Raw genomic sequence first — 24803 nt, forward strand, 5'->3', positions numbered from 1 at the left:
CGAGGTCTCATCACTAGGACTTGTGCTGTGTGTAATATATGTATTGAGGGTGCACTGTGGTCCAGAGGAACATTGCTTCATTTGGTTGTATAAGTTCAATGTTGAAAGTAAATTTATTACCAAAGTGCATATATGTCACCACACACAAGGCTGAAATTCATTTTCTTGCGGCATGATCAGTAAATCCAAGGATCAATGAAAGACCGTACCCAACTGAGTGGACAACAACCAATGTGCAAAAGGTAACAAGCTGCAAATATAAAAGAAGAAAAAGAAATAAACAATAAATATTGTGAGCGTGAGATGAAGAATCCTTGAAGGTGAGTCCACAGGTTGTGGGAACATCTACGCTCTGTCTGCCAGAGAAAGCAGGATCTCCCAGTGGCCACACATTTTAATTCCACGGCCCATTCCCATTCTGATATGTCTATCCATGGCCTCCTCTACTGTATAGATGAAGCCACACTCAGGTTGGAGGAACAACACCTTATATTCCGTCTGGGTAGCCTCCAACCTGATGGCATGAACATTGACTTCTCTAACTTCCGCTAGGCCCCACCTCCCCCTCGTACCACACATTTTTTCTCTCTCTCTCCTTTTTCTCCCTCTGTCCCTCTGACTGTACCCCTTGCCCATCCTCTGGGTTCCCTCCCTCCCCCTTTTCTTTCTCCCTGGGCCTACTGTCCCATGATCCTCTCATATCCCTTTTGCCAATCACCTGTCCAGCTCTTGGCTCCATCCCTCCCCCTCCTGTCTTCTCCTATCATTTTGGATCTCTCCCTCCCCGTCCAACTTTCAAATCTCTTACTAGCTCTTCCTTCAGTTAGTCCTGACGAAGGGTCTTGGCCCGAAACGTCGACTGTACCTCTTCCTAGAGATGCTGCCTGGCCTGCTGCGTTCACCAGCAACTTTGATGTGTGTTGCTTGAAATTCCAGCATCTGCAGATTTCCTCATGTTTGCGAAGATATCCAACTGATGGTTCAAGAGCCTCATGGTTGAGGACTAAAAACTGTTCATGAATTTGCTGGTGTGAGTCCTGAGATTCCTGTACTTTCTTCCTGATGGCAGATGCGAGAAGAGAGCATGGTCTGAGTGGTGATGTTCCTGATAACGGATGCTTTCCTGTGACACCGCTCCACGTGGCTGAGCTTAATAGTGGGGAGGGCTTTGCCTATGATGGACTGGGTCATATCCACTACTTTTTGTAGGATTTTCCATTCAAGGACATTGGTGTTTCCATACCAGGCTGTGATGCAGCCTGTCAATATACTCTCTACCACACATCTGTAGAGTTTGTCAAAGTTTTAAGTGTCATGATGAATCTTCACAAACTTCTAAGGATCCGCAATATCTCGGATCGAGTTCTCAGTATTCTCAGGAGGGAGGGTGAGCAGCCAGATGTCGTGGTCCATGTAGGGACCAATGACATGGACGGGAAGGAGGAGGAGGTCCTGCAAAGAGAATTTAGGGAGTTAGGTGCAAAGTTGAAGGACAGGACCTCCAGAGTTGCAATCTCAGGATTGCTACCCGTGCCGTGTGCTAGTGAGGCTAGAAATAGGAAGATAATGTAGCATGGCTAAGGAGATGGTGCAGGAGGGAGGGCCTCATGTTTCTGGACTTTGTTCCAGGGAAGGTGGGACCTGTTCCAACGGGACGGTTTGCACCTGAACTGGAGGGGGACTAACATCCTTGCGGGTAGATTTGCTAGTGCTGCTCCGGGGGGGTTTAAACTAGATTTGCAGGGGGAGGGGAACCAGAGTATTAGAGCAGATAGTGAGGTGGAGGAGGGAAAAAGTCATGCAAGGACTGCATGTATAGACAGAAATCAAAGTTTCGTACATAATAGAAATGTTCTCAGGTGCATCTATTTCAATGCAAGGAGTATTGTAGGTAAGGCAGATGAGCTTAGGGTGTGGATTGGCATGTGGGATTATGACATTATTGCTATTAGTGAGACTTGGCTGCAGGAGGGGCAGGACTGGCAGCTTGATGTTCTGGGGTTCCATTGTTTCAGACGTGATAGAGGGGGAGGAGTGGCATTACTAGTCAGGGAAAAATATCATAGCTGTGTGTAGGCAGGACAGTCTGGAGGGCTTGTCTACAGGGGCCATATGGGTGGAGCTGAGGAACAGAAAAGGTGTGACCACACTAATAGGGTTGTATTATAGACTGCCCAATAGTCAGAGAGAATTGGAGGAGCAAATCTGCAGAGAGATAGCAGACCGGTGTAAGAAACATATAGAGGTGCCTACGAGAGAGGATGTAATACTTGATCTCCTATTAGGGAACCAGACAGGTCAGGTGACAGAAGTATGTGCAGGCGAACATTTTGGGTCCAATGAACATAATGCCAAATTAATTATGGATAAGGATAGGTCTGGTCCTTGAGCTGTGGTTCTAAATTGGAGAAGGGCCAATTTTGTGGAAATGAGAAAGGATCTAGGAAGAGTGGATTGGGATAAGTTGTTTTCTGGCAAGGATGTGTTCAGTAAGTGGAAGGCCTTCAAAAGCAAAATTTTGAGAGTGCAGAGTTTGCATGTTCCTGCCAGGATTAAAGGCAAAGTTAATAGGCATAGGGAACACGAGGAAATCTGCAGATGCTAGGAATTCAAGCAACACACACAAGATGCTGGTGGAACACAGCAGGCCAGACAGCATCCATAGGAAGAAGCACAGTCGACGTTTCAGGCCGAGAGCATTAGTCAGGACTAAATGAAAGAAGAGATAGTAAGAGGTTACTATCTCTTTCAGCCTGAAATGTCGACTGTGCTTCTTCCTATGGATGCTGTCTGGCCTGCTGTGTTCCACCAGCATTTTGTGTGTGTGAGGCATAGGGAACCTTGGTTTTCAAGGGATATTGGCGATCCGGTAAAGAAAAAGAGAGAGGTGTATAGCAGGTATAGGCAACAAGGAACAAATGAAGTACTTGAGGAGTATAGAAAATGTAAGAAAATACTAAAGAAGGAAATCAGGAAGGCAAAAAGAAGACATGAGGTTGCTTTGGCAGGAAATGTGAAGGTAAACCCGAAGGGTTTCTACAAGTGTATTAAGAGTAAAAGGATAGTAAGGGAAAAAATTGGTCCCCCAGAAGATCAGAGTGGTCATCTATGTGTGGAGCCTCACGAGATGGGGGAGATCTTAAACAGTTTTTTTGCATCAGTATTTACTCAGGAAACTGACATAGCGTATATGGAAGGAAGGGAAACAAGCAGTAGTGTCATGGAACATATAGAGATTAAAGAGGAGGAGGTGCTTGCTGCCTTACAGTGAATAAAGGTAGGTAAATCCCTTGGGCCTGACATGATACTTCCTGGGACCTTGAGAGAGACTAGTGTAGAAATTGCAGGGGCTCTGGCAGAAATATTTAAGATGTCATTAGTCACGGGTGCGGTGCCAGAGGATTGGAGGGTGGCTCATGTTGTTCTATTGTTTAAAAAAGGCTCCAAAAGTAAACCAGGTACTTACAGGCCAGTGAGCCTGATATCAATAGTAGTTGAATTACTGGAAGGTGTTCTGAGAGATCGGATATACAGGTATTTGGACAGCCAAGGGCTGATTAAGGATAGTCAGCATGGCTTTGTATGTGGTAGATTGTGTTTAACGAATCTTGTAGAGTTTTTCGAGGAGGTTACCAAGAAAGTAGATGAAGGAAAGGCTGTGGATGTTGTCTACATGGACTTTAGTAAGGCCCTTGACAAGGTCCCACATGGGAGGTTAGTTCAGAAGGTTCAGATACTAGGTATCCATGGAGAGATTGTAAACTGGATTCAAAATTGGCTGTCTGGGAGAAGACAGAGTGGTAGTGGTTGATTGCTTCTCAGACTGAAGGCCTGTGACTAGTGCTGTGCCTCAGGGATCTGTGCTGGAACCATTGTTGTTTGTTGTCTATATCAATGATCTAGATGATAATGTGGTAGATTGGATCAGCAAGTTTGCTGACGACAGTAAGATTGGAGGCGTTGTGGACAGCGAGGAAGGCTTTCAAAGCTTGCGGAGGGATCTGGGCCAACTGGAAAAATGAGCCAGAAAATGCAGATATCCCACCCTACAAAAACTCATTTCAGGGAGGTAGCACCTCCGCCCCGCGCAACCCCATATTGCTTCCCCCCCCCGTCAACCTCCAAGGGTGTATGTAATACTTTGTTTAGTGATTTTGTCTAATCTGTAAACCAAGTTGGGTATATGCAGAAAATCTGACATTAAAATATGTACTTATATTATATTATCATGTTTATTCTATTATAACTTTAAGCAAGTCTACAGGAAGTTTGGCCTCATCACGTAGGACATCAATAGCGTAGCTCCTTAGCAGCCAGCCAGCTAGTTTAAATAACGTTAGCTTTGCTAATGAACGAATGACACCTGTTAAACTCACCTCAACATGTCACCATGGGCAATAGAAAAGTCACTGTTGCAAACAGTGCAGTGAGCAACACTGTCATTATTTTTGAGGTCAACTGTAAAGTCCGCCCACAGAGAAAACTGATAGGTCTACTTAGCAGGGGTCCGCAATCGTTTTTGCACCACGGACCGGTTTAATATTGACAATGTTCTTGCGGACCAGCCGACTGGGGGCGAGGGTGTTAATCACGACTGGAATATAGGTGATAAGTCAATAGCATCATAACATTTTAAGTAACGTTTGGATATTAAACACACAGCGCATATTTTCCTCGTATGAACATATAAAATCATTGCAACACACCAATATCGCTGAATCAGTGGGAGCCTGGGATTGTTTTCCTGCAACAAGACGGTCCCATCGAGGGGTGATGGGAGACAGCGATACTCGAAAGGGGTTCCTTATGTCCAGTCTATTCCGCAATTTAGTTTTCATTGCATTCATTGCAGAAAACTCCGCTTCGCAGAGATATATCGGAAATGGAAGCAACGTTTTCATTGCTTCCGTGGTTATCTCAGGATATTCAGCCTTGACTTTGATCCAGAATGCTGGCAGAGATGTTATGTCAAACATACTTTTCAGCCCACCGTCAAGCTCGAGGAGGTGATCTTTTTCGCACGCTGACATGGATGACACATGTGTAATGACCTCGCGTGCATTCAAGTTCAACAGTGGGAATGAGGAAAGGTGTAGCTGACTGATATCGTTTCATATTGTTTCCTCGCGGCCCGGTGGTTGGGGATCACCCTTAGCACGAAGGGAGACCAATCAGGATGCTTGCTTTCCCTCTTCCCCTCCCTCTCCCCCTCAAAAAAATCGATTTCCAGGATATTGTACACAATTTCCGGGCGTCAGGGAGCTATTATCGATATGCGGGAGACTCCCGGAACTTCCGGGAGAGGTGGGATGTCTGAAAATGGCAGATGGAATTTAATGCAGACAAGTGTGAGGTGTTGCATTTTGGAAGGACAAATCAAGGTAGGACATACACAGTAAATGGTAGGGCACTGAGGAGTGCGGAGGAACAAAGGGATCTGGGTGTTCAGATACATAATTCCCTGAAAGTGGCGTCACAGGTGGACAGGGTTGTAAAGAAGGCTTTTGGCATCCTGGCATTCAGAAATCAAAGTATTGAGTATAGGAGTTGGGATGTTATGGTGAGGTTGTATAAGACATTGGTGAGGCCAAATTTGGAATATTGTGTGCAGTTCTGGTCACCTAACTATAGGAAGGATATCAGTAAGATTGAAAGAGTGCAGAGAAGATTTACTAGGATGTTGCCAGGTCTTCAGGAGTTGAGTTACAGGGAAGGATTGAACAGGTTAGGATTTTATTCCTTGGAGCGTAGAAGAATGAGGGGAGATTTGATAAGAGGTTTACAAAATAATGAGGGGCATAGACAGAGTAAATGCAAGTAGGCTCTTTCCACTTAGATTAGGAGAGATAAATACGAGAGGACATGGCTTTAGGGTGAAAGGGGAAAGGATTAGGAAGAACATTAGGGGGAACTTCTTCACTCAGAGTGTGGTGGGAGTGTGGAACGACCTGCCATCTGACATGGTAAATGCAGGCTCACTCTTAAGTTTTAAGAATAAATTGGATAGATACATGGATGGGAGAGGTCTGGAGGGTTATGGACTGGATGCAGGTCAATGGGACTAGTGGAAGAAAGTTTCGGCACAGACGAGGAGGGCCGAATGGCCTGTTTTCTGTGCTGCAGTGTTCTATGGTTCCAGAGGTGCTGCTGCGCTTCCTTCATAATTGCACTTGCGTGCTGGGCCCAGAGCAGATCCTCCGAAATAATAACACAAAGGAATTTAAAGTTGCTGACCCACTCCATCTCTGATCCTCTGATGAGGAATGGTAAGGCGAGCAATTTACACAGTCAGATGACAATAAACAAACTTAAACTTAAACTTGTAAGACTTTCAAATGGACCTGGCATGTTGAAGTTAGACTCCCAGTCTCGCAATCGACCTCATCGTGGCCCCTGTCCAACAGCAACTACACTCTCGCTCAAACTCTAACACTGTCTTCTGTCTTTTGTTTTACTTTTCACTATCTCAGTGTACACACAGTGTCCACTTTATTAAGTACACCAGCTCGTTAATGCAAATATCTAATCAGCCAATCACGTGGCAGCAACTCAATACATAAAAACATGCTGACATGATCAAGAGGTTCAGTTGTTATTCAGATCAAACATCAGAATGAGGAAGCAATGTGATCTAAGTGACTTTGACCTTGGAGTGATTGCTGATTCCAGACGGGGTGTTTTGAGTATCTCAGCAACTGTTGATCTGGGATTTTCATGTACAACAATCTCTAGAGTTTACAGAAAATGTGTGCCATCAAGAGAATTTTGGAGTCATCCTCAAATTTTCTGATCCAGTTGACCACATTATCATCTAGATCATTGATACAGGTGACACAAAGTAAAGGACCCAGAACTGATCCCCGTGGCACACCACTAGTCACAGGCCTCCAGTCAGAGAGGCAACCATCTACTACCACTACTAGCTCTCCCACAAAGCCAATGTCGAATCCAATGTACTACCTCATGTTGAATGCTGGGCGACTGAATCTTTTTGACCATCCTCCCACATGGGACCTTGTCAAATGCATTACTAAAGTACATGTAGACTGCCTTGTCTTCATCTGCTTTCCTGGTAACTTCCTCAACGAACTCTGTAAGATTTGTTAGACATGGCCCGCCTCACACAAAGCCATATTGACTATCCCTTATCAGTCCCAATCTATCCAAGTACTTATATCCAGTCCCTTAGAATACCCATCAATAGTTTTCCCACAACTGACGTCAGACTCACCAGAATATAATTTCCTGGTTTCTGTTTAGAGCCTTTTTTAAACAGTGCAACAACATTGGCTAACCTCTAATCCTCTGGTACCTCTCCTAAGGATGATTTAAATATCTCTGCTGGGGCCCCGGCAATTTCTGCTTTTGCCTCCCGTAGGGTCGGAGGGAACACCTTATCAGGCCCTGGGGATTTATCCACCCTGATTTGCCTCAGGACAGCAAATATTTCCTCTTTGGTAATCTGTACAGGGTCCATGAAGTTGCTGCCACTTTGCCTGACTTCTACAGACTCTGTGTCCATCTCCTGAGTAAATACAGATGAAAAAAAATTATTTAAGATCTCTCCCATCTGTTTTGGCTCCACACATGGATTACCATTCTGGTCTTCTAGAGGACCAATTTTGTCCCTTGCAATCTTTTTGCTTTTAGCATATCTGTAGAATCCTTTAAGATTCTTCTTCACCCTGTCTGTCGAACAACTTCATGCCTTCTTTTTGCCTTCTCGATTTCTTTCTTAAGTACTCTCTTGTATTTTTTAGACTCCATAAGCACGTTATTTGTCCCTACCTCCCTACAGCTGCTGTGCACCTCCTTTTTTCTCTTCACCAGGGACTCAATATCTCTTGAAAACCGAAGTTCCCAACACTTGTTATCTTTACCCATTATTCTGACAAGCACATACAAGCTTTGTACTCTACATCAAGCCCTGGCCTTCGGGTGAGGCCGAAGTTGATTATGCATCGGCAGTGCTGGACTGAGAAGTGGCAGATGGCGTTCAATCCGGAAAAGTGTGAAGTGATTCACCATGGAACGTTGAACTTGAAGGGTTAATGGCAGGATTCTTAGCAGTATGGATGGACAGAGCTATCTTGGGATGCATGTCCATAGATCCTTCAAAGGCGCTGGCAAGGTGATAGGGTGGTTAAGAAGGCATATGTGTATTGGCGTTCATTAGTTGGGGGATTGAGATCAAGCGATAAAAGGTAATATTGCAGTTCTATAAAACTCTGGTTAGATCACACTTGGTGTATTGTATTTTTGCCTACATATAGTGGTAGATACGGCCCAGTTCATCACAGGAAAGGCCTTCCCCACCACTGAGCACATCTACAAGGAGCTTTGCCACAAGAAAGAAACATCTATCATTAAGGACCCCTGCCATCCAGACCATGCTTTTTTCTCACTGCTCCCATCAGGAAGAAGGTACAGGAGCCTTAGGCTCACACAACCAGGTTCTGGAACAGTTATTACCCCTCAATCATCAGGTCCCACACCACCAGGTTCAGAGACAGTTATTACCCCTCAATCATCAGGTCCCACACCACCAGGTTCAGGGACAGTTATTACCCCTCAATCATCAGGCTTTGAACGAGATGGGATAATTGCACTCACCTCAAGACTGAACTGATTCCACAACCTATGGACTCACTTTAAAGGATTTGACAACTCATATTCGCAGTAGTTTTTATTTATTTATTTATTACTACTATTATTGTTTCTTTTTGTAGTTGCACAATTCATCAGTCTTTGTATATCGTTTTCCAATGATTCTTTTGTGTTTCTTTGTTCTATTGTGAATGTTTGCAAGAAAATGAATCTCAGGGTAGCATATGGTGACATATATGTAGTTTGATAATAAATTTATTTTGACCTTTAACCTTTGTTGCACTTTTGAGTACTTTTATACTTTATACCTTATTGTCGCCAAACAATTGATACTAGATAGAACGTACAGTCATCACAGCGATATTTGATTCTGCGCTTCCCGCTCCCTGAAGTACAAATCGATAGTAAATATTAAAAATTTAAATTATAAATCATAAATAGAAAATAGAAAAGGGAAAGTAAGGTAGTTTAAAAAAAACCGAGAGGCAGGTCCGGATATTTGGAGGGTACGGCCCAGATCTGGGTCAGGATCCATTCAGCAGTCTTATCACAGTTGGAAAGAAGCTGTTCCCAAATCTGGCCGTACAAGTCTTCAAGCTCCTGAGCCTTCTCCCGGAGGGAAGAGGGACGAAAAGTGTGTTGGCTGGGTGGGTCGTGTCCTTGATTATCCTGGCAGCACTGCTCCGACATCGTGCGGTGTAAAGTGAGTCCAAGTGCGGAAGATTGGTTTGTGTGATGTGCTACGCCGTGTTCACGATCTTCTGCAGCTTTTTTTGGTCTTGGACAGGACAACTTCCATACCAGCTTGTGATGCACCCTAGAAGAATGCTTTCTATGGTGCATCTATAAAAATTAGTGAGGATTTTAGGGGACAGGCCAAATTTCTTTAGCTTTCTCAGGAAGTAAAGGTGCTGGTGGGCCTTCTTGGCAGTGGACTCTGCTTGGTTGGACTAAGTCAGGTCATTTGTGATATTGACCCTGAGGAACTTAAAGCTTTTGACCTGTTCCACTTGCGCACCACCGATGTAAATGGGGTCGTGCGGTCCGCTACTCCTTCTGAAGTCAACAACCAATTCCTTCATCTTGCTGACGTTGAGGGATAGGTTATTGTCTTTGCACCATGCCAGCAGGTTCTTAATTTCCTCTCTGTACTCAAACTCATCATTACCCGAGATACGGCTTACAATTGTGGTGTCATCAGCAAACTTATGTATTGAGTTTGATGGAAACTTGGCTACACAATCATGGGTGTACAGTGAGTACAGCAGGGGGCTGAGTACACAGCCTTGTGGGGCACTGGTGCTCAGAGTGATTGTAGAGGAGAGCTTGTCCCCTGTTTTTACAGCTTGGGTCCTGTCTGTGAGGAAGTTGAAGATCCAGCTGCAGAACTAAGTGCTAAGGCCCAGGTTCCGGAGCTTAGGAATCAGTTTATTTGGAATGATGGTATTAAAGGCAGAGCTGTATTCAATGAAAAGGAGCCTTACATATGTGCCTTTACTCTCCAGGTGTTCTAAGGAGGAATGTAGGGCCAGAGAGATGGCATCTGCTGTTGACCTGTTGCTCCGTATTGTGTTCAGTTCTGGTTGCCTTATTATAGGAAAGGTGCAGAAGATTTAGAGACTGTAGAAAAGGTCTACCGTGATTCTGCCTGGATTACAGAGCATGTTTTGTGACGATAGGTTGAGCAGGCTCAGGCTTTTCTCTCTGGAGCAAAGGAGGATGAGAAGTGACTTGATAGAGGTGTATAAGATGACCAGAGGCATAGATTGAGTGGAAACCCAGAGAATTTTTCCCAGGGCGGAAATAGATAATACAAAAGGACATAATTTTAACGTGATTGGAGGAAAGTATAAGGTGAATGTCTGTGTTTTTAACACAGATTCGTGGGTGCCAGGCAAAGGCAGATATGTTAGGGGCATTTAAGTGAATAGGCAAATGTAGGGAAGGGTTAGACTGATCTTAGAGTAGATTAAAATGTCAACGTTGAAGAGTGAGCCGAAGGGATTATACTGCGCAGTAACATTCTGTGGTCTAACGGGCATTGAAAAACTCTTAGACCTGCCTCTCGGTTTTTTTGCACTACCTTACTTCCCATTTTTCTATTTTCTATTTATGATTTATAATTTAAATTTTAATATTTACTAATTTTAACTTTTTAATATTTAATATTTGTAATCCAGGGAGCGGGAAGCGCAGAATCAAATATCGCTGAGATGATTGTACGTTCCAGTATCAATTATTTGGCGACAATAAAGTATAAAGTATAAAGATATTTGGATGAAAGAAAAATAGAGGGTTGTGTGAGAGAATCACGTTCAGGTTTAATATCACTAGCATATGTTGGGAGATTTGTATTTGCATTACATAAAATAGGCTATAAAATACAATTTTATATATATAATTTAAATAGGAAGTGCAAAGTGAGAGCCAAAATAAACAATAGAATGAGTTAGTGTGCGTGGGTTCGCTGTCCATTTCCATTCAGAAATGTGATGGCAAAGGGGAAGGAGGAGGACATGTCCTGGGTGATGGGGTGAGGGAAGTGCCAGATTGATCTGTGATGGGCTGAAGAGCCTGTACTCTTCTATGTTCTAACATTTATCTCTTTCCTTTGTCATAGGTTATCCTGGTTCAGGTTAACCCTGGAGAAACTTTCACCATTAGAGCAGAAGACGGTTCCCTACAGTGCATCCAAGGTAAGCTGGGAAGTTCTCACGGAGGGTGCAGTCTTTGATGTTGGGGCCGTGTTGCTGTGGGTGGGGAGGGATGTGACTGTGATGTCCTGGGCTGAGTCCATTATTCCCTGCAGCTTATTAATGTTCCTGTGCATTCTAATTGCCGTACAAGACTGTGATACAACCAGTCAGGATACTTTCAATGGTACACCTGTAGAAGTTGGTTAGAGTGTTCAGTGACAAGTCGAAGTTCCTTCCCCTTCTAAGGAAGTAAAGTCACTGGTGTGTTTTTTGATTGTACCCGTGAGCTGGGCCCAGGACAAACCATCAAGGTGGTAACATACAGATACTTGTGGTTTAGTAGATCAATTGGTCATTTCAGATGTATGGATGAGGGGCTGTATCTTTGGAGGTTGAGGAGTTGATTGGAATATGGGGAGATTATAACGAGATTAAAAGAGGATTGCTGTAAATGAGTGTTTAATAGATCAGGGCAGACTGGGTGGGCAAAGAGCCTATGTCCATGCTGCACACAAAGGTGATGGACCAGGTTCAAAGTTCCAAGTAAACTGATTATCAAAAGTACAAATATGTCACCATTTACTACCCTGAAATTCATCTTGTTGCGGGCAGGCGCAGTAAATACAAAAAATCACGATAGAATCAATGAAAGATTGCGCACAGCAAAGATGGACAATAAAAACAATGTGCAACAAGCTGTGCAAATCCAAAAAAAACCAAAATAATAGTTATAAATAAATAATAACTAAATATTGGGAGCATGAGATGAAGAGTCCTTGAAAGGTAGTCCTTAGGCTTTATGGGAACGGTTCGGTGTTGGGTGGAGTGAGGCAGGGACCCTCTTTGCACTGTTCAGTCCTGCAGTTGTTTCTCTTTAATATGCAGCTGCTTTTGGGTTCCCTTTACTGTTTGCGTAGTGGTGGTGTGGGCACAGTCCAGTTGCTGTGTGAGGTTTGATGAGATGTTTGTACCTGTTTGCCTGACCCCAGGAAGCCCGTTGCTATCATGCGTCCCGGGTCAAGTCTCAAGCTGTTGCTATAAACTCCATTCATCTCTGTGTTTGGTTGCCATGGCAAATGCAATTACCTTCCTGCACGTTGTACCTCAAGGGCGATATTTTAAAGAAACATCGCAAAGCCTTTCATGGGAAATATAAGGGCTGGGCAAACTGGGTTGCTTTCTCTGTTACGCCAGAGGTGGAGGGAAGATCAGGTGGAGGTTTATAAGATCATGAGAGGTGTAGATAGAGTAGACAGGGAGTATCTTTTCGCCAGGGTTGAAATGTCTAATACCAGAGAGCATGAGGTGAGAGGGGGTAATTTCAGAGGAGATGTGAGGAGCAAGTTTTTTACACAGAGAGTGGTGAGTGCCTGGAATGCACTCCCTGGGTGCTGGTAGAGGCAGATACGTAAGAGACTTTTAGGAGAGGTTTAGATAGGCACATGAATGTGAGGAAGATGGAAGGATATGGATACTGTGTTGACAGACGGGATTAGTTCAGTTGGCCATTTGATGACTCATTTAATTGTGGGTTGAATGTCCTGGGTTCCTGTGCGACACCATTCTATTGACAGCACAGGGTGCGATCGTAATGAGGTCATTGGAGGGTGGCAATCTTTCACTTGGAGGAGGAGGGGAAGGCAGAAAGGCTAAGGGAGGGGATTCCAGAGCACGTGACCCAGGCAGCTGGGGGTATGGGCACCACAGTAGTGTAGTTGGTAGCGCAATGCTCTGGGCAGTCCGTTCGTGGTTCAGTTCTGTTGTCCTTGGTGAGAAAGCTTGTATGTTCTCCCTGGTTAATGGGTCATTGTTATTTGTCTTGTGAGAAGGCTTGGGTTAAATGGGTGGACCGCTGAGGGGTGTGGCTCGTTAAGCTGGAAGGGCTTGTTCCACGCTGGATCTCGAAACAAAAAAAAACAAAACTGAAGCAGGAGGGAGGGCCGGTTACAGACCCCAGGGAGCAGCGAAAGCAACTTGTGGAGGTGCGAGATGGGGAGGGCTTTCCACAGTGGATTCAGAAATAAGGGTAGGGATTAAACATTGTACATAGAACGATCCATCACATTACATGCCCTTCTGCCCACAATTTTATGTTTTGGCCTACTACAAGATCAATCTAACCCTTCCCTCCCATGTAGCTCTCCATTTTTCTATCATTCATGTGCTTATCTATGAGTCTCTTAAATGTCCCTAATGTATCTGCCTTTGCCACCACCCTGGCAGTGTGTTCCACACATCCACCACTCTCTGTCTGACAAGTCCCCTATACTATCTTCCACAAATGTTAAAGTAGTGTACTTTTGCCTTCTTAATCTCCCTATCAACGTGTGCCTTTCTAAGAGTCCCTTAAATGTCCAAAATGTACCTGCCTCTACCACCAAGGTGTTCCACGCACTCACCACTCTGTATAAAAACATACCTCTGATATCCCCCCATACTTTACAACAATCACCTTAAAATTATCCTTGCTGATATTAGCCATTTCCACCTTGGGAAGAAGTCTCCAGCTGTCTCCAGCTCACTGAGCCGCTCTCTAATCCAGGCAGTGTCCTCAGAAATCTCCTCTGCACCCTCTCTGAAGCATCCTCATCCTTCCTATAATGAAGCGACCAGAACTGAACACAACATTCCAAGTGCGGTCTAACGAGGCTGCAGCATTACTTTGCGGCTTTGAGCTCAATCCAATGACTAATGAAGGACAACACACCAAGCACCTTCTAACCCACCCTACTAACTTGTGCAGCAAACTTGGGGGATCTATGGATGTGAATCCCAAGTTCCCTCTGTTCCTCCACACTTCTATATCTTTAACTGTGTTGTATATGCACGCCACATCAACTTGTATGTTGGCAGAATACTTTTTTACCGTTCATGTTGTGTTAATATAATTTTTTGTGTTGTATGTGATCTATGCACTATGTATTGCACCTTGGTCCCTAACTGTGTACGTACAGTTGAATGACAATAAACTTGAACTTCAAGAGTGTACTTGCATCTTCCAAGGAATAAGCGACCTCCCCGCCTGCTTTGCACTGGGGTGGGGATCTCAGAGAGGGAGGAAGGTAACCGGGGACGGAGCACGGGGTGGGCAAGTGTAAATATTTGCAGCGTCCCTGAGCTGTATCACTTCATTAGTGTGACGTGCCACAAATTTATTTATGTCTTTTGCACTCGTTATTTCTGTAACTCAGGGTAATTTTTATGGATTGCACTGTACTGCTGCACAAAACAACAAATTTCATGTGAGTTAGTGATAATAATTAATTAATTAGAAATTTATTGATACAGTGTGGAATAGGCCCTCCTGGCCCTCTGAGTGACAGAGCCCCTGCAACCCCACAGCCCTGACGTAATCACGGGACCGTACACAGTGGCTAACTAACCCACTGACCAGTACATCTTTGGACTGTGGAAGGAAACACAGGCATCCGGGAACAACCCATGCACTCTAGGGGGAGGACCTACAGAAACTCCTTCCAGAACAGCACCAGAATTCAACTCCAAACTCCAGAATGCCCCGAGCTCTAATCGCGCCGCGCAAACTGCTACACTACGTGGCACCCAATATTAGATTAAGCACATCACGGAAAACAGCCTCCCCTCCACGGACTCTGTCTACAGTCCCCGTTGCCTTGACAAAGCAGTCGGCATAATCAAAGACCTCTCCCACCCTGACGTTCTCTCCAGTCTCTCCGCCCACCACCTCGCCCACTATTCGGCAGAAGATATAAAACTCAAAAGCACGTCCCACCAGGCACAAGGACAGCTTCTATTCCACTGTTACAAGACTATTCAATGGTCCCCTAGTATGATAAGATGCATTCTTGACAGCACAGTCTACCTCATTATGGCCCTGCACCTTATTGTCAGCCTGAATGCACGTTCTCTGGAACTGTAACACAATGGTCTGCATTCTGTTATTGTTTTACCGTGTACCGTGTGCGAACAGAAGCAACTGAAACAGGAATTGGTCATTTGGTCCCTCCTGCCCTGTCTCACCATTCAACAGGATGATAAAAGATTATAAAGGTGAAAGGTGAGCTTTATTTGTCACACGTGCATCGAAACACACAGTGAAATGAGCCGTTTGCGTCAATGACCAATGTGGTCTGAGGTTGTGCTGGGGGTAGCCCACAAGTGTCGCCATGCCTCCAGGCCAAGAGAGCACATTGACAGCTTACTAACCCTATCTTGTACGTGTTCGGAGCACCTGCAGAAAACACGTGCGTTCACAGGGAAAACGTACAAACTCATAGTCATAGTCATACTTTATTGATCCCGGGGGAAATTGGTTTTCGTTACAGTTGCACCATAAATAATTAAATAGTAATATGTAAATTATGCCAGGAAATAAGTCCAGGACCAGCCTATTGGCTCAGGGTGTCTGACCCTCCAAGGGAGGAGTTGTAAAGTTTGATGGCCACAGGCAGGAATGACTTCCTATGACGCTCTGTGTTGCATCTCGGTGGAATGAGTCTCTGGCTGAATGTACTCCTGTGCCCAACCAGTACATTGTGTAGTGGATGGGAGACATTGTCCAAGATGGCATGCAACTTGGACAGCATCCTCTTTTCAGGCACCGCCGTCAGAGAGTCCAGTTCCATCCCCACAACATCACTGGCTTTACGAATGAGTTTGTTGATTCTTTTGGTGTCTGCTACCCTCAGCCTGCTGCCCCAGCACACAACAGCAAACATGATCGCACTGACCACCACAGACTGGTAGAACATCCTCAGCATCATCCGGCAGATGTTAAAGGACCTCAGTCTCCTCAGGAAATAGAGACGGCTCTGACCCTTCTTGTAGTCAGCCTCAGTGTTCTTTGACCAGTCCAGTTTATTGTCAATTCGTATCCCTAGGTATTTGTAATTCTCCACCATGTCCACACTGACCCCCTGGATGGAAACAGGGGTCACCGGTACCTTAGCTCTCCTCAGGTCTACCACCAGCTCCTTAGTCTTTTTCACATTAAGCTGCAGATAATTCTGCTCATACCATGTGACAAAGTTTCCTACAGTAGCCCTGTACTCAGCCTCATCTCCCTTGCTGATGCATCCAACTATGGCCGAGTCATCCGAAAACTTCTGAAGATGACAAGACTCTGTGCAGTAGTTGAAGTCCGAGGTGTAAATGGTGAAGTGAAAGAGAGTCAAGGCAGTCCCCTGTGGAGCCCCAGTTACAGAGAGTGGTGGGAATTCTGGTGGCTTGTCTCTGACACTGTGCTTTACACAGAGAGTGGTGATTCCACGGAATGCACTGCCTGGGGTGGGGCTGGAGGCAGATACATCATAGATTTATAAGGGAGGTTTAGATAGGCAGATGAACGTGAGGAAAATCAAAGGATATGGACATTGTATAGGCAGACCAGATTAGTTTACTTGGCCATTTGATTACTAATTGGCCTGTTTCTGTGCTGTACTGTAATATTTCTATGGATAAGTAGATTGATAGATCTACAGGCAGACAGTCAGATAGATAAATAGAGCCAGAGGAGATAAAAATAGTGAGTTAGTGTGCATGGGTTCATTGTCCATTCAGAAATCTGATGGTGGAGGGGAAGCAGCTGTTCCTGAATCGTTGCGTGTGGGTTCTCTCCTCAGGCTTGTGCAGTAACGAGAGGTGGGCAGGTTCTGGAGAGTGAGGGTCCTTCATGATGGGTGCCACCTTCTTCAGGCATTGCCTTTTGAAGACGTCCCTGACGGTGAGGAGGCAGGAAGAATGGTTCCGGTTAACCTTCGGAAGCAGTTTCATCACCTTGCAAGGGAGGGAGAGAAGTGGAGTCTCCTAGCGTCTGGAATTCCGGCAGTGAGTGTCAGACTTGTTGGGTGGTTTCTCTAGAGGAGACAGCAGTTAGCACATCTGGAGCCTCCATTTTCTCCCGGATTCAGCACCCGTTCCTTTCGGTGCCCTTTGGCCTCGCTGCTGCCAAAAGCCTTTTCCAAACATGCCAACTAGGGAAGACATTCCTCTTCCCATACACAGCTGTCAACACATTTCCGCTTGTGGGGAAGGCTCTGCTGTGAACAGTTCCCTATGGCGAGGGGTGATTCTAGGGGTCATTTAATTTATTTTTTTAAATTTAGGAATACAGCCTGGACTGGTAATAGGCCCTCACGGCCCATCGAGCCCGGACTGCCCAGTTGCACCCACGTGACCAATTAGCCTATTACCCCATATCTCTTTGGAGTGTGGGAGGACACTGGAGCACCCAGAGGAAAACTGGGCGGTCATGGGGAGAACGCACAGAGCCCATAGTGTTCCGGGACATCGGATCGGGTGATACTGGAGAAGCTCACGGATCAGTGACATCGGAGAGGCAGCAGCGTGGTGTTGGTGCTGGTCACCAGAATGCAGCTCTGGAAGTTCTAAATCTGGACCTCCAAACCCTGCCCCAGACGCCGAGGCTCCACTGTATATCCCAGGGAGCTGCGAGTCTCTGGCTGGCAGAACTTCTCCGGCTTTATAAGCAAATCCTCAGGCCAAACAAAGCACGGGCTGAACAAACAGAGCCAGGAGCAGGGCTGTTGGTGTCCCAGAGGCAGGGGGGACCGTAAGTGTGCATTACAAGACGAGAAGGGTGAGCATTGGGTCGTAGCTATTGAAAGGGTAGGTGAACTTTGACCGGTCGTTTAACCTGCCTCCTCCCTTCTGGTTATTAAGCAAGAAGATTCAGGATTGTTTAGTGTCATTTCCAGTATGCAAGTGTAAAGGAGAACAAATAATTGTTTCTCCAGATCCGATGCAGCATTAAACAAACTTAAGATAAAGCACACTATGATAATAACAAAACACTGTAAATGTAAATACACAAGATAGCTTATATACGATTGTACATTGATTGTATGTCCATAAAGTGACACTAGGCACAGGAGTGTCTGTACAGAGGGTGACTGACAGGAAATGATAAAGTAGTGGTGGTTGGGGGTGTGGAGGGGTGGGTTAGTGGGTGGAGGTGTTGATCAGCCTCACTGCTTGGGGAAAGTAACTGTTTTTAAGTCTGGTGGTCTAGGTGTGGATGCTACGATGGGAGTGGGACAGACAGTTACCGGCCCTTTTCCGGCACCTTTCTGTGTATGTTTCCCTGATGGTGAGAGGCTGGTGTCGGTGATGCGTTGGGCAGCATGGATTACCCGGTGTGGAGACTTCCTGCCCACCACAGTGCAGTTCAACACCTTAGTCAAGGCATTGGGCTCAAGAATCAGGAAGTCATGTTGCAGCTTTATAGAACTCTGGTTAGGTCACACCTGGGGTGGCAGAGTCTGGGCGAGTCTTAAAAAATTACGGGAGGCGTAGATAGTTAGAAATACAAGAAAAGCGATTCCACACATGCTGGAAATCCGGAGCAACACACATAAAATGCTGGAGGAACTCTGCGGGTCAGGCAGATGTATGGAAATGAATAAACAGTCAACGCTTTGTGCTGAGACCCTTCTTTACATCTGGAAGGGAAGGGGGAAGATGCCAGTATAGAAAGCTGGTGGAGGGGAAGGGGGACAGCTGGAAGGTGATAGGTGAAGCCAGGTGGGTAGGGAAGGTAAAGGGCTGGAGAGGAAGGACCATGGGAGAAAGGAAAAGAGGGGACCCAGCGGGAGGTGATAAGCAGGTGAGGAGAGGAGCCAAGAGGCCAGAGTGGGAAATTGAAGAGAAGGGAAGGGGAAGGAAGAAAAAAATCCACCGGAAGGAAAAATTGGTTCTCATGCCATCAGGTTGGAGGCTACCGAAAGAAAGAATATAAGTGTTGCACCTCCAGTGAGAGTGGCCTCATCATGGCAGAAGAGGAGGCCATGGACTAACATGTCGGAACAGGAATGGGAGTGGGAGTTAAAATAGTTGGCCCCCAGGAAATTTCTTTTTTAGCAGCAGATGGAGTGGAGGTGCTTGACAAACAGGCCCCCCCCCACCCCAATTTATGACAGGTCTCAACATGTAGAAGAGGCCGCTTCAGGTGCACCAGATATAATAGGGGACCCCGGTAGATTAGCAGGTGAAGTGTTGCCTCACCTGGAAGGACTGTTTGGAGTCCTAATGGAGGCAAAGTAATCAGAATATTTTTCTCCAGGCTCAGAATTGTAGATTTCAAGTAGTAGAGAGCAGTTTATGAATCATAATCAACCTGGAGGTCGGTGACCAATGGGAGACCACTTTGCTGAGTCATCCACTATATCTGGTGCTCCCAGTGTGGCCTCCTGTATATCGGTGAGACCCGATGTAGATTGGAAGACTGCTTTGCCAAGCACCTTTGCTTCATCTGCCAAAAAGCGGGATTTCCCGGTGGGCACCCACTTCAGTTCTACTTCCCATTCCCATTCCGACATGTCAGTCCATGCCCACTTGTACTGCCATGATGAGGCCAGAGTCATGTTGGAGGAGCAACACCTTATATTGTGTCAGGGTAGCCACCAACCCAGAGGTGTGAACTTTGATTTCTCGAACTTCAGGTAATTGCCCCTCCCCCCTTCACCATTCCCATTCCCATTTCCCTCTCTCATCTTACCAGCTCCCTCTGGTGCTCCTCTCAGTTCCCTTTCTTCCATGGTCCTCCACCCTCTCCTATCAGATTCCCCCTTCTCCAGCCCTTTATTTCATTCACCTGTCAGCTTCCGAGCTCTTTTCTTCAGCCTCCCCTTCTCCGAGTTTCATCTATCACCTTGTACTTGTATATGGATTTCAGCAAGGCATTTGATAAGGTACCCCATGCAAGGCTTATTGAGAAAGTAAGGAGGCAGGGGATCCAAGGGGACATTGCTTTGTGGATCCAGAACTGGCTTGCCCACAGAAGGCAAAGAGTGGCTGTAGATGGGTCATATTCTGCATGGAGGTCGGTGACCAGTGGAGTGCCTCAGGGATCAGTTCTGGGATCCTTACTCTTCGTGATTTTTATAAATGACCTGGATGAGGAAGTGGAGGGATGGGTTAGTAAATTTGCTGATGGCACAAAGGTTGGGGGTGTTGTGGATAGTGTGGAAGGCTGTCAAGAGGTTACAGTGGGACATTGATAGGATGCAAAGCTGGGCTGAGAAATGGCAGATAGAGTTCAACCCAGATAAGTGTGAGGTGATTCATTTTGGTAGGTCAAATATGATGGCAGAATATAGCATTAATGGCAAGACTCTTGGCAGTGGGATCAGAGGGATCTTGGGGTCTGAGTCCATAGGACACTCAAAGCTGCTACGCAGGTTGACTCTGTGGTTAAGAAGGCATACGGTGCATTGGCCTTCATCAGCTGTAGAATTGAGTTTAAGAGCTGAGAGGTAATGTTGCAGCTATATAGGACCCTGGTCAGACCCCACTTGGAGTACAGTGCTCAGTTCTGGTTGCCTCACTACAAGGAGGGTGTGGAAATCATAGAAAGGGTGCAGAGGAGATTTACAAGGATGTTGTCTGGATCAGGGAGCATGCCTTATGAGAATAAGGGTCTTTTAAGAGACTCCTGGACGGGTTCATGGAGTAATTTCTAAGGTAAGGACATGTTCGGCACAGCTTTGTGGGCCGAAGGGCCTGTATAGTGCTGCAGGTTTTCTACCTTTCTATGTTTTACTTCTTCCTGCCCTCTCTCCACCTTCTGCTCTAGCTTCTCAGCTTGTTTTCCAGTTCTGATGAGGGATGTCGGCATGAAACGTCGACTGTTTATTCATTTACCTCGATGCTGCCTGGCCTGCTGTGTTCCTCAGGGATCTGTTCTGGGTTCTCTGCTCTTTGTGACTTTCACAAACGACTTGGATGAAGAGGTGAAAGGGTGTGTTAGTAAGTTTGCAGATGAAACTTATGTTGTTGGAGTTGTGGATAGTAGGTTACAGCAGGACATTGACGGGATGCAGACCTGGGCTGAGAAGAGGCAGGTGCAGTCCAATCCATGATATGTCCAAAAATGGATGGCGTGCATTTTTAAGCTGAGAGGGGGTAAGTTCAAAAGAGATGTGCAGGGCAAGTTTTTTTTCCAGGGTGGGTGCCTGGAATGCACTGCCAAGGGTGATGATGGATCAGATAAGATAGAGGTGTTTCAGAGTCTCTTGTGTAGATGAGCACGTGGGTGTGCAGAGAATGGACTGGTAAGGACGGTGAGTAGGCAGAAGAGATTAGGCGCCAGTTTAATTAGTCTAGCGCAAGATCGTTAACTGAAGACCATAACGACATAGAGCAGAATTTAGCCCTTCGAGTCTGCTCTGCCTTTCCATCAAGACTAACTTATTACTCCTCTCAAAGCCATTCACCTGTCTTCTGCCCGTAACTTTCAACACCCTGACCAACCTCCACTTCAAACATACCCAATGACATGGTCTCCACCGCCCTCTATAACAATGAATTCCACAGATTCCCCACCCTTTGGCTAAAGAAATTCCTCCTCACTTCTGTTCTAAATGGCCATACCTCGGTTCCGAGGTTGTGCCTCCTGGTCCTGGATATCCCCCACGAGAGGAAACATCCTCTCCACATCTACTCTATCTAAGCCTTTCAATATTTGAAAGGTTTCAATGAGATCTCCCATCATCCTTCTAAACCCCAGTGAGTACAGGCCCGGAGCCATCAAAGGCACCTCGTGTATTAACTCTTTTATTCCTGGGATCGCTCTCGTGAACCACCTCTGGACCCTCCCCAGTGCCAGCGCATCGTTTCTTTGATAAGGGACCCAAAACTGCTCACAATACTCCAAGTGCAGTCAGACTATTGCCTTATAAAGTCTCAGTAAGGCCTTTACCTGTGTGAACAGACAGTCTGAGTAGTCTGACGTAACTATTTTCCCCAAGGTTGATATGTCCAATACCAGAGGGCATGCATTTAAGACGAAAGGGGCAATTTCAAAAGGAGATGGGAGGGGCAAGTTTTTTTTTATTAACACAGATAGTGGTTAATGCCCGGAATGTTCTATCTAGGTTGATGGTAGAGGCAGATACTTTTGGGACTTTTAAGAGGCATTTCAATAAGCACGTGAATGTCCTATCTATCACACCTTCAGTCTCCCGAATGATCCGGTTCCAGCTCCATCTGCTTAGTGCGGTTTGTTAGAAGCTGCAGCTGGATGCACTTCCCACTGTTGTGGTGGTCAGGGAGACTGGAGGTCTCCCTGCCTTCCCAGATTCGTCGAGAGGCAGTGCACCATCCTACCTGTCATCCCTACTGTCCTAGGTGAGCAGAGGTAAAGAAGAGAAGGAAAAATCTGAGCTTTTCTTTCCTTTGCTTTCTCTGTGTCAAGCCTTGAAGAGCTAAAGCTTTAAGATCACCACTCTGACTATGTTCACTCAGAAGACACCTGCTGCATTTGTCCCTGCCTTCCTTTTACTTGCTCTTACTAATCAATCCCAGATGCCGATTGACCACTGGTGAACCGCTCCTGCCCTTTATCCTCAGGCAGTGGACCTGATTGAAGCCCCCTCCTCTCCAAACTTCTGATGTCCGGATTGGCCGCTGGTCAAAACTGTCCTAGTAATTTCCTCAAAAAACTCTACAAGATTGGTTAGACATGACCTGCCATGCACAGATCCAAGCTGACTATCATGAATCAGTCCGTGCCTATCCAAATACTTATATATCTGGATCCTTAGAATACCTTCAAGTAACTGATGTCAGACTCACCAGCCTATAAATTCTTGGTTTTTAAACAGTGGAAGAACACTGGCTATCCTCCAATCCTCTGGTACCTCTCCTGTCACTAAGGGTGATTTAAATATTTCTGCACTTACCTCCCATAGGGTTCGAGAGGACACCTTATCAGGCCCTGGGGATTTAGATTATGAGAACACTCAGTCCTCTTTTATTGTCATTTAGAAATGCCTACATGCATTAAGAAATGATACAACGTTTCTCCTCAGTGATATCAGAGAAAACAGGACAAACCAAAGACTTAAACATAGAAACATAGAAAATAGGTGCAGGAGTAGGCCATTTTGGCCCTTCGAGCCTGCACCGCCATTTATTATGATCATGGCTGATCATCCAACTCAGAACCCCAGCCCTCCCTCCATACCCCCTGATCCCCATAGCCACAAGGGCCATATCTAACTCCCTCTTAAATATAGCCAATGTACTGGCCTCAACTGCTTCCTGTGGCAGAGAATTCCACAGATTCATCACTCTCTGAGTGAAGAAATTTTTCCTAATCTCGGTCCTAAAAGGCTTCCCCTTTATCCTCAAACTGTGACCCCTTGTTCTGGACTTCCCCAACATCGGGAACAATCTTCCTGCATCTAGCCTGTCCAATCTCTTTAGGATTTTATACGTTTCAAAGAGATCCCCCCTCAATCTTCTAAATTCCAATGAGTACAAGCCCAGTTCATCCAGTCTTTCTTCATATGAAGGTCCTGCCATCCCAGGAATCAATCTGGTGAACCTTCTTTGTACTCCCTCTATGGCAAGGATGTCTTTCCTCAGATTAGGGGACCAAAACTGCACACAATACTCCAGGTGTGGTCTCACCAAGGCCTTGTACAACTGCAGTAGTACCTCCCTGCTCCTGTACTCAAATCCTCTCGCTATAAATGCCAGCATACCATTCGCCTTTTTCACCGCCTGCTGTACCTGCATGCCCACTTTCAATGGCTGGTGTATAATGACACCCAGGTCTCGTTGCACCTCCCCTTTTCCTAATCGGCCACCATTCAGATAATAATCTGTTTTCCTATTTTTGCTACCAAAGTGGATAACTTCACATTTATCCACATTAAATTGCATCTGCCATGAATTTGCCCACTCACCCAACCTATCCAAGTCACCCTGCATCCTCTTAGCATCCTCCTCACAGCTAACACTGCCACCCAGCTTCGTGTCATCCGCAAACTTGGAGATGCTGCATTTAATTCCCTCATCCAAGTCATTAATATATATTGTAAACAACTGGGGTCCCAGCACTGAGCCTTGCGGTACCCCACTAGTCACCGCCTGCCATTCTGAAAAGGTCCTGTTTATTCCCACTCTTTGCTTCCTGTCTGCTAACCAATTCTCCATCCACATCAATACCTTACCCCCAATACCATGTGCTTTAAGTTTGCACACTAATCTCCTGTGTGGGACCTTGTCAAAAGCCTTTTGAAAATGCAAATATACCACATCCACTGGTTCTCCCCTATCCACACTACTAGTTACATCCTCAAAAAATTCAATGAGATTCGTCAGACATGATTTTCCCTTCACAAATCCATGTTGACTTTGTCCGATGATTTCACTGCTTTCCAAATGTGCTGTTATCACATCTTTGATAACTGACTCCAGCAGTTTCCCCACCACCGACGTTAGGCTAACCGGTCTATAATTCCCCGGTTTCTCTCTCCCTCCTTTTTTAAAAAGTGGGGTTACATTAGCCACCCTCCAATCCTCAGGAACTAGTCCAGAATCTAACGAGTTTTGAAAAATTATCACTAATGCATCCACTATTTCTTGGGCTACTTCCTTAAGCACTCTGGGATGCAGACCATCTGGCCCTGGGGATTTATCTGCCTTCAATCCCTTCAATTTACCTAACACCACTTCCCTACTAACATGTATTTCGCTTAGTTCCTCCATCTCACT

The 24803-nt window shown here is 45.6% G+C and overlaps 1 protein-coding gene across 1 annotated transcript in view; it reads left to right on the top strand.

Annotated features, from left to right (window-relative positions):
* Window positions 1-24803, top strand: part of fndc3ba (fibronectin type III domain containing 3Ba) — a 376967-nt gene that overhangs the window by 123839 nt on the left and 228325 nt on the right. The window contains exon 3 of the mRNA XM_072254884.1: window positions 11228-11303. Coding sequence (XP_072110985.1) covers window positions 11228-11303 — 76 coding nt within the window. The remainder of the gene's footprint in view (window positions 1-11227; window positions 11304-24803) is intronic.

Source organism: Mobula birostris, chromosome 4, assembly GCF_030028105.1.
Source record: "Mobula birostris isolate sMobBir1 chromosome 4, sMobBir1.hap1, whole genome shotgun sequence".
Taxonomy (NCBI): domain Eukaryota; kingdom Metazoa; phylum Chordata; class Chondrichthyes; order Myliobatiformes; family Myliobatidae; genus Mobula; species Mobula birostris.